We start from the raw sequence: 10,374 nt of genomic DNA on the forward strand, positions 1-10,374 counted from the left end.
GGCATCCTCTCACTACTGCCATGGACTGTGCCACCAGGATCAAAGCAACCCTGCCAAGTAACCCTAGCCTAAGACCTCCGAAATGTGAGCCAAAGCAAGCCTTTCCTCTTTATAAACTGACAACAATCACAATAGAAAGCTAATTCATAGATGAATGCGCACACACATATTAATATGCACACTATGTGCGAGAAATTTCCAAATAGTTTATGTAATATCAACAAGATTGTTTCTGGCCGGGCGGTGGTGGCGCATGCCTTTAATCCCAGCACTCGGGAGGCAGAGGCAGGCGGATCTCTGTGAGTTTCAGGCCAGCCTGGGCTACAGAGTGAGTTTGAGGCCAACCTGGGCTACCAAGTGAGTTCCAGGAAAGGCACAAAGCTACACAGAGAAACCCTATCTCAAAGAAAACAAAAAACAAAAAAAAAAAAGGTTGTTTCTGAGTAACAAATGGGACAATGCATTTTGGGAGCTATATGTCTTGATAAGACTTCAATTTACTAATCCCAAGAATTTATCATAATAAAATAAAAAAAGCTATCTGTGTGCATTAAAATGCTTGGGAGCTGAAGAGATAACTCAGCAGTTAAGAGCACTAGCTGCTCGTTCAGAGGACCAGGATTAAATTCTCAGCACCTTACATAGAAGTTTATAGCTGTCTATAATTCTAATTCTAGAGAATCTGACACCTCCTTCTGGCCTCCATGGTCACAGGCACACACATGATGCACAGACATAACATACAAGCAAAATACTCATACACAGAATAATAACAACAACAACAATTTTTAAAAGTCACATTGTTATATAGAGTACTAAAAAAACCTAAGTAATTTACAAGTGAAAAATATGGCTTATCAATTCTAACTTTAAGTGAAAAGACCAAAATTCTACATATCTCTATTAGAATATGATATAAAAGGTTACCCTTTCATGTAGTAAGATGATAAACTAATTTGTTTTAGAATGTATATCATTGATTATAACATAGTAAATAAGATGAGGGGAAGCAAAGTAGCTACACAGCAATTAATATAAGCTGACTAGTCTACAATTTTTCTTCCAACAACCCAAGAAAGACCATAGTGATTGGTGAAATTATGGATCATCACTTCCCAATGACTCAATACCAATTAATATATGAGCATCTGCCTTCAAATTTTGATATTCAAGAGCAATACCTTAAAACTGATGGCTCAGGCATTCCAGGATCTGCACCCCTCGTAAATCCTGAAGGGAAAAATAAACATTTTCAAATAAAACATTACAAATCCAGTAGACAAAAAGCCTCAGCTACGCCTCTTTCAATCTGATCCAGGATAGCTGTCCCAACTGACTTGTGCTGCTGAAGGTTTCTGATTTCCACCGGAAAGTGGAACAGCAAGGACAGTTGTTCCCACTGTACACAGTTAGAGAAGTCACTCTTAACATGCCCTGCTTCCACTCAGTCACTCCACGAGACTGTCACAAGTCCCAACCCACACTGGAAGACTAGGGAGAGCTTAAAGATAAAGGAAAACTACACCTTTTCTGAAAGTATTGACTGAATAAGGCAATAAAGATTAAAAATGAAAAAAAAAAAAAAAAAAAAAAAAACCTACTTAGCCAGGAACAGGGTAAGGTCCAGTGTGGAACCCTTGGTGAAAATATTTGTCTGGACATTCGGGCAAGGAAGATATAACTTTATAGCTTGGTTTCTTTCCCTGCAAAATAAGGGCCAGTAACTTTTGAAGGAGAAAAAAAAAAAAAATCACCCAAATCCTTCATTATACAAGTAAGAAAGTTTAGGCTTGCAACTGCTGTCATAATCATGCTTCGAGGCAGTGACGTTTTAACCTGATCCAGCTCCTTCCCATTTAGGCCAACCTACAGGAGAAACGCTCGGAAAGCCATACTAGGGTATTAATCTTTCTTTAGGGAGTCACCTAACCCGAAGATCATTCTTGAAAGGTCATGCTTTTAGATTACAGATGTAAGTACAGATTATGAGGGGGTGTGACTGGCTAAATACTACCCACATAAGGAAGGACCTCGAAGTTGGGTTCTCGAGCCCGGCCAGACAGCTTCAGAAAACGTGGAGAACACGACGACCCGGTGTGTTTTCCCCGTCCACATGGACCAAAACTGAGACTCCCAGACGCACCAACCCCTAACCCTGCCCTGCGGCTCCTCCAAGTGTTTCTCCCACTGACCCAGGTAAATCACGAGAGGAATAAAGCCCCAGCGGATGGCAAACTGGCCGCCCTTGAAGAGCTGCTGCAGCCTCTGTTTGGCTTCTTTGCTCAGCTTCACCATGACGACGACGGACCCGTGGAACCAGGAGACCCCACAACGACGACCGCGTCCCGATGCCGAAAGGGAGAGGAGCTGCGCATGCGCCTCATGCGACCTTTACGGCAGGAGTCGTGAGGCATCGCCGACAGAGGCCGTAATTCGTCGTCCTTCGCCCTTGTCGCCGGTAGGAGGCGCGTGCGCTGTTGGTTCACTCTGCTCCTTTTGTCGTTCACGTTCTTTTGTTAGTTTGGAGTATGAATTGGGCTTTTTCTTGCGGAAAAGTTTTGTTTTTAAAGACAAGGTCTCGCTGTTTAGAACATGGCTTCCCTGGTTGCTGTAGGATGCAATAGGCACTTACTTGGGATAGAAGAAATTTTAATTAAATTCCAAAGGACAGAGTTAAGTCTGATTTGGTCTCCTATTTTGTGTTAATTTGGATAATTACCATCCCAGAACCAGGTTTTTTTTTTTAAACCAAAGGTATGACTGCCAGAAAGGTTAAGAACAGACCCTCAGTAGGGCAGTCTCCAGGGTTTTTCCGCCTTTGCACCCATGCTCTGTTGTTTCGTTGTTTTTTCAAGACAGGGATTTCTCTGTGTAGCCCAGGCTGTCTTGGAACTCTGTAGACCAGGCTGGCCTTGAACTCTGAGATCCTCCTGCCTCTGCCTCCCAAGAGCGTTGGGATTAAAGGCGTGCACTACCACTGCCTGGCCTATGGTCTGTTTTCAAATTTCAACATTTTCAAATTTGGAAAGTTTGACATGAAATTCCAGATTTGTCTGTTGTGACAGGGTCTTACAGTATAACCTTGGCTGTTCTAGAACCCTTCTATGTAGTCCAGGCTGGCCTCGAACTCACAGAAATCTGCCTCCCTGGTGCTAGGATTAAAGGCTGTACCACCCACCATGCCTGACCTTTGGCCCAACAGATTCCATTGCAACAATCAAGCAGGAGTTAATACGAGGTGACTCCTATTGGTTGTGTGTGAGTGGGGCTTCCTCCTCTACTGTAAGTTCCAGTGTTCAACAAGCCATAACATTCTGGCTCACCCAGGCTCACATCTTGTCCTCCTTAATATAGAAGGTCTGTGGTTGTCCTCTCTGGCCGGACATTACATTTTGAAGAGATTTAAAGCTATACCTCATGGTGGGGATCCACACCTGGAAAACTTGATTAGTCTGGGGATGCGGCCATTGGTTTGTATTTGAAGTTCCTTGAGTGGTTCTAATGTTTAGCAAGAATTCCAAAGTAGCTGTCTGGATGCAGTCACATTTGAGTGTTGGATTTCAGGTCTAGAACTTCTCGATTTCTCAAGCTCTAAGAGAGCCTTTTCTTTTTTCTTTCTTCCTTCCTTTCTTTTTCTTTCTTTCTTTCTTTTTTTTTTTTGCCTATGTATATGTCTGTGTACTGTGTACAATGTGACATGCTGTGTGTGGGGTGTGGGGGGGGGTGAGAGGTGTGGGGGGGGTGTGGGTGGGTGTGGGGTGTGTGTGTGTGTGTGTGTGTGTGTGTGTGTGTGTGGCTATGAACTCTTGTCCTGATGCTTACTCAGGCCAGAGGTATAGGATTCCCCTGGTGTCAGAGTTACAGGTGCATGTCAGCCACCTGTTTTGGGTGATAGGAACCAAACTCAGGTCTTTCTGCAAGAGCAGTACACACTCAGCCACTGAGCCATCTCTGCAGCCCAAGTATTCTATTTTTTAACTTTTTAAAATTAAAATCATATCATAAATAGAGTTATTGAATGAATACTGCGAATGTAATCAATGAACACCACAAATGTAATTAATATGAGTGTAATTAATGAATATCATGAGTGTAATTAAAAAAATAATTAAAAAAAAAAAGAAGCCGGGCCGTGGTGGCGCACGCCTGTAATCCCAGCACTCGGGAGGCAGAGCCAGGTGGATCTCTGTGAGTTTGAGGCCAGCCTGGGCTACTGAGCTAGTCCAGGACAGGCTCCAAAGCTACAGAGAAACCCTGTCTCAGAGGAAAAAAGTAAGAAAGAAAGAAAGAAAGGAAGGAAGGAAGGAAGGAAGGAAGGAAGGAAGGAAGGAAGGAAGGAAGAAAGATGATGCAGATCTGAAAGGTGAAAGCCATCTTCGAGCCCTAGCAAGCAGCAGAATTGGGCCTCAGCCATGTGGTCTTGATTTAGAATCAAGGACACAAGAAAGGGGTTGGAGATTTCCCTCCACAGCTAAGGAAAGCTGCTAAAGCCAGGCATGTGTCAGAGTGTCCCTGAATGGAAACCTAGAGAGGCCATTGCATGAAGCTGTGAAGGTGAAGCCTGGATTGCCTTGGAGACCCCAAGCTGTTGGAGATGCCAGGGCTACGAACCAAGGAAAGCTGCTAACAAGGAAGTGGAACCAGCCCAAGAGAGGGAAGTGTGCTGCAGTCAACAAGGCTGGAGAAAGCTGGAGATCTGAAGAGCTCTTATACATCAGACATGGAGGTGCAGAGTTTGGAGTCTGTCCTGCTGGTTTGCATTCTTGTTTTGCTCCAGCATTTCCTCACTATGCTCCATTTCCTCCCTTTGGTCATGTATGTCATGTGCCATTGTTTGTTGGAAGTATGTGATCTGCTTTTTTATTTCGATTTCACAGGGGCTACTGTTAGCTAAGTCTCAGAAGAGACTTTGGACTTTTAAACAGTGTGAAGACTGTGAAGGGCTCCGGGGACTTTGAAGTTGGACTAAATGCATTTTGCATTATGATATGACTATAAGCCTGTGGGGGCTGGGGAGTGGAATGTGGTGGTTGAAGAATGGCCACCATAGGCTGATGTATTTGAATACTTAGTCATCAGGGAGTGGCAAAAAAATTAATGAATATCATGAATGTAATTCATATCTTGAATATAACTAATGCCACTGAACTGTGAACTAAAAATGGTTACAATTAAAAAAATGGTTATGGGCTAGAGAGACGGCTCAGAGGTTAAGAGCAGTAACTGTTCTTCCAGAGGTCCTGAGTTCAATTCCCAGCAACCACATGGTGGCTCACAACCATCTATAATGAGATCTGCCCCCCTCTTCTATATAGATAATAAATAAACAAATCTTTAAAAAATGATTATAATTGCAAGTATTATTTTCATTAAAAAATAAGGTGGAATGTAATCACCATATATTATATGTGTGTATGAAACTGAAGACAGCCATGTTCTAAAATAGAAAGTGGTGATGGCATCATGGGCCTATGAGGATGCTGGGCTAAAGTCTATCAAATTGTGCAAACAGGAAAATTGTATACTATGTCAATTATTTGTCAATAAAGATTTGATTATATATATATATATATATATATATATAATTTCATGATTTTCTTCCATTCCCCTTCCTTCCCCCAACTCCTTTAGTACTCTCCCATGCCCTCTAAAAATGTTTGACCTTCTCCGTTGATACTGTTACACACACACACACACACACACACACACACACACACACTCATAAATATGTAAATACAACCTGCTGAGTCCTTTCAGTGTTGCTTATGCATACATGATTTCAGTGCTGACCACTCGGGATAATCAACTAGGGGCCTCATCCCTGAGGGAAGACTGTTTCTCCCACTCTCTGCATCCCTTAGCTGCTTGTAGTTCTTTGTCTAGAGGTGGGGCCCCATGAGATTCCTCATTCTACATCTGCGTGTCTACTGGTATTATCATTGTTCAGCTCTTATTTAGGCAGCCATATCATTGAGATATCATAGCCATAGCTTTCCTGTCATTTCTGTGAGGTACATGCCCACAGCAGACTTCTCAGATTCTAGGTCTTTGTCTTCCCATCTCTTCTGCAATGCTTCCTGAGCCTTAGCTGCAGAAGTTGTGCTGTGAAGGTATCCACTGAGGCTGGGCGCCCCATACCAGTTATTCTCTGCATTTTGACCAGTCCTGCTTTTCTGTAATCTCCCTGTCTGTTGCAAAGACAAGCTTCTTTGGTGAGGCTTGGGAGCTACACTTCCCTGTGGCTATGTGCAGATACGATTATGTGAGTTTAGTAAAGTGGCAGCCGTAGGTTCTCATTAAGATCCATGACCTCACTAGCCCTGAGCTGGCTGGGTTTCTGGTGCCAGGCACTGCTTCTCTCCTGTTGAGCAGGCTTTAACTACTACTAGATAGCTGTTAGTTACTGCCAAGATCTGAGTGCCACTATTTATTTGTTTGTTTGTTTGTTTGTTTGTTTGTTTTGAGACAGGGTTTCTCTGTAGCTTTGGAGGCTGTCCTGGACTAGGCTATAGACCAGGCTGGCCTTGAACTCCCAGAGATCCACCTGCCTCTGCCTCCTAAGTGCTGGGATTACAGGCGTGCGCCACCACCGCCCGGCTCTTAGTGCCACTATTTAGCCCCAGTGTTTTAAATCTTTATACAGCTCCTTGTTAACTGAGCTCAACAGACACTTTCTCATCTCATTCAAATGCTTGGTTGATAATGCTGTGAACTGGCATGTGGCCCCTCAGGTCCAATAGAACTGAGGTAATCTTTTCTCAAACCTTCATTGAGCCTTACCGTATGGTAGAATATTTTTGTGTTTATTTGTGTGTGTTCACTCATTAGTTTTAGTGCAGGAATGGAAGCTGGAGCCTTGCACTTGTTAAGCCTGGACTGTACTATTGAGCTACACCCCCAGCCGGCCCAAAATTACTTTCTAAAGAGGTGCTTTTCTTTCATCATTGAGTGGTTAAGAAGGGACTAAATAGCTTATTCCATCAAATGTGAATATATATACAAAGTCTGACAATAAGATTACACATAATATGATAGACAGTGGAAGAAACTTAACATTGCCTAAAAAAGTCAAGAAACTGAAGAAACAGTGTCAATCAAATTAGAAAGAAGAATAAACGTGAGAAGGTAGTCAATAGAACCTGTGTGTTACGCTGAAAGAGGTAGGCGAGAGTGATGGCCCAGTTCTGAGATTGTTCCATTTACCCAGTGAAGGGTTTCACTCCTTGACAGCCGTAAAGTGATGTTACCATCCCTCAACAGAGATTTCTACTAAAAGATTGGGAATGGGGGCAATACTGGAGTGGCTGAAGCATGTCATTTGTGTCCCTTAGATATTTCTGCTGAAGGAAGAAGGTTTAGAATCTTCGAGGCGATTGTTCTTGATATGTCCTCCAGGTTCAGGTCTCAGAGCAGACAGGATTTCGATAGCCAGAAGCTAAGGAGTCTCCCCTGTGGTCTCCACCCATGCTATCTAATCAACACACTAGACAACCTCAGTCTTGGGATAGAGTCCTACCCTAACCCTCCTCTTTTCAAATGTCTCCAGGCAGTTGCCAAGGGTTACTCTGTAATCTGTTTTGTTTGTGTGATGGTTAATCTTTGTTGTCAACTTGACTAGATGTAGAATCACTATGACAAAGACCTCTGAGTGAGTCTAGGAGAATGTTTCCAGAAACTGAGGATTTAAGACTCACCTGAAACTGGTGGCATCATCTCCTGGGCTGGGGTCCCAGACTATGTAGAAAGAAGAGAGGTAAGCACCAGCGTTAACCTCTGCTCTCTGTCTAGGGAGGAGATATGAGTAGCTGTCCATGCTCCTCCCACTGTGATTCCCAGACCATGAGAGACTATACACTCAAACTGATCCCCAATTAACCCTTTTTGTCCTTAATGTGCCCTTGTCAGAGCAATGAGCAAAGCAACTAAAACATGGGGGAAAGGGTACTGGGGATTGAACTCATGGCCTCAAGAATGCTAAAAATGTGCTGTGACTGAGCTGTAGCCCTAGTCCCTTTTGTTGTTGTTTAATTTATTATGTATGCCTGCAGGCCAGAAGAGGGCACCAGATCTCATTACAAGTGGTTGTGAATCACCATGTGGATGCTGGGAATTGAACTCAGGACCTCTGGAAGAGCAGTGGGTGCTCTTAACCACTGAGCCATCTCTCCAGCCCTGTTTGTTTGTTTTTTGAGACAGAGTTTCTCTGTGTAGCCCTGGCTGTCTTGGAACTTGCTCTGTAGACCAGGCTGGTCTTAGACTCACAGAGATCCTCCTGCTTCTGCCTCCAGGGTGCTGGGATTAAAGGTGTGTGTCACTACCGCCCAGCTTCCTTTGTCCTTTTTTATTTTGACAAAAAAATTTATTAAGCTGTCTCAACTGGCCTTGAATTTGCAATCATATTCCTTAGTTTCCCAAGTAGCAAGCCTATAGCCCTGGGCTGGCTATAGATCACACAAAATCTGTCTTCAGGATTACTGTGAGGAATGAAAGTAGTTACTGTTTATGAGAGGTTTTCACAAACATGAGCATGTTGAACATGTTGTAAAATCATAGTCAGTGATAGATGAGAAATGACACCCTGAAAGACAATAGCGATTAAGTAAAAAAATAGTTTTCCTTTGTTTCTTTTATGAATCAACAAAGAAAATTGACTGAATCAAAAGAGAGCTAGCATTGTAAGATGAATAATCAGGAGAAACTTCACGAAGAACAAGGTACTTAACTAATTTTAACATTACACTTGTTAGTCATATTTTTTATTTATTATTTCTTTTGGAGGATTGAGTATGCAGGCTTTTCAGCAACTTGTGCTCTGGGTCACTAAGGTACAGCCCCCACTTAAAGGAGTTACCATCTAGTTAGAGTTGAAGACCAGCATACGAATAAATTATTCCCCACGTGACTAACTTTGGGAAAATAATAACATAGAGATAAGATGAGGCACAAAGACTAGGTCAGAAGGTTTGCACCTTCCTGACTCTCTCACTTAGCTGTGTGATCACGGTCGGTCAAGTCGCTTAACCTGGCGTGCAGAAGAGGAGAACAACACCTGCCTCCATCATGTCCTGTAAACACAACTTCTGAGCCTGTAAGTGTGACTACTGAGTGCAATTCACTGAGCTAACAGTCGCTCACTCCTTGACCTCCACAAAGTGTAAGTTAGGTAGCATCACCGAACAGTGATTCACACATGGGACATATGGCACAGCTGTCATTCTTTGTAGTTTGCCTTTTTACTTATACTAGTTTCAAGGATCAAAGTTTTCCAGACTTTTTTTTTCCTCTCCAATTCTAAAACTTCTATGGAAAAGCTTTCTTGGCACTAGATCCACCTGTTACATACACCCCATAAGTGGGGGAGAAAATGGAACATGCAATATACAAATAGTGGCATATGACACACTCAAAGCATAGATGTAGAATTCCCAAGAGCGTTCACTTCAGTGTCCTTACAGTAGCCATACAGACACTTTTGCTGGCTTCTAGAGTTACATCTCAAGGGTTGCTAAGGAACTCAGTGAGCTCACAGGGCGTTTCCCAAGGTGTGCTGGCCAGGACTGCAGGTGATAAGGTAAGGTGCTGGGTCACAAGGGTGTCACAGGGAGTTGAGATACATTTTTACTGTAAACAAAGTTGTGGACTTTTGTGAGAGTCCCAGAAAACTGCAGGTTCACATCTGGGAAAGGAGTAGGCCATATATGCTTAAGCCTTAATGGTCCTTGTTTCTACATTCTTATTTGAAAATAGTTCTATATAAAAGGAATATTGTCTCTGTGTAGGCAGCCTTCATAGCAAGCCCTGTTAACTATGATGGGATTCTTTGCTCACCTGGGAGAGATTTCAGCCAGACTCCAGAGTGAGGAGGTCCTTTCCCTTCCCATGTCCCCCGGACTCTCCCTGTCTTCCTCTTATGCCCCACTGCATTTGTCCTCAAAGAATCCATTCTGTTGTTAGTACAATGCAATGAAAAAGAATGTCGCTTTAGAAAACAAGACTCTTAAGATCAGAAGTGCCAAGATTTGAATAGAAGTCTGCAACTGACTCAAAATAAGGTCCTTGAGAATTCGTTGATAACACACCAGACAAGCTAATTACTTCACCATGGTTACCAAGAAAACAGTGCCCCATTTCTAAAATGCAGTGAAGTAGATGAGCCAAATGAGAATAGGAAAAATTTTTATGCATCTTGTTCTCAAAAATATTCTGCTTATGGGAGGGAGCAGGAGGAGGGATGGGAGGGGGTCTGTGGTTGGTATGTAAAATGAATAAATAAATAAAATTCTGCTTAAAAATATACGGTAGTAGAATACCATGTGCTTTCCTGGATTTTAATTCTTCTGTTGATCTCCTTTGTTCAGCTAGGGTGCTTTTGAG

The 10,374-nt window shown here is 42.8% G+C and overlaps 1 protein-coding gene across 1 annotated transcript; it reads right to left on the minus strand.

Moving 5' to 3' along the window:
• Positions 1–1,153: 1,153 nt before the first annotated feature.
• Tomm7 (translocase of outer mitochondrial membrane 7) lies at positions 1,154–2,387 on the minus strand. The gene is made up of 2 exons (XM_036182636.1): positions 2,193–2,387; positions 1,154–1,230 (listed from the first exon to the last, which is right to left on the minus strand). Exons 1-2 carry the CDS (start codon positions 2,293–2,295, stop codon positions 1,169–1,171), a joined length of 165 nt encoding a protein of 54 aa, XP_036038529.1. The 5' UTR covers positions 2,296–2,387; the 3' UTR covers positions 1,154–1,168.
• Between the last annotated feature and the right edge of the window lie 7,987 nt (positions 2,388–10,374).

Source organism: Onychomys torridus, chromosome 3, assembly GCF_903995425.1.
Source record: "Onychomys torridus chromosome 3, mOncTor1.1, whole genome shotgun sequence".
Taxonomy (NCBI): domain Eukaryota; kingdom Metazoa; phylum Chordata; class Mammalia; order Rodentia; family Cricetidae; genus Onychomys; species Onychomys torridus.

What these genes read in the sequence shown, in the direction of transcription:
- Tomm7 (XM_036182636.1), bottom strand. Translation starts at nt 2,295, where the DNA reads ATGGTGAAGCTGAGCAAAGAAGCCAAACAGAGGCTGCAGCAGCTCTTC. An exon ending in TCCTCTCGTGATTTACCTGG is followed by an intron (nt 1,231 to 2,192) that starts GTCAGTGGGAGA and finishes TTTTCCCTTCAG; the next exon opens with GATTTACGAGGGGTGCAGAT.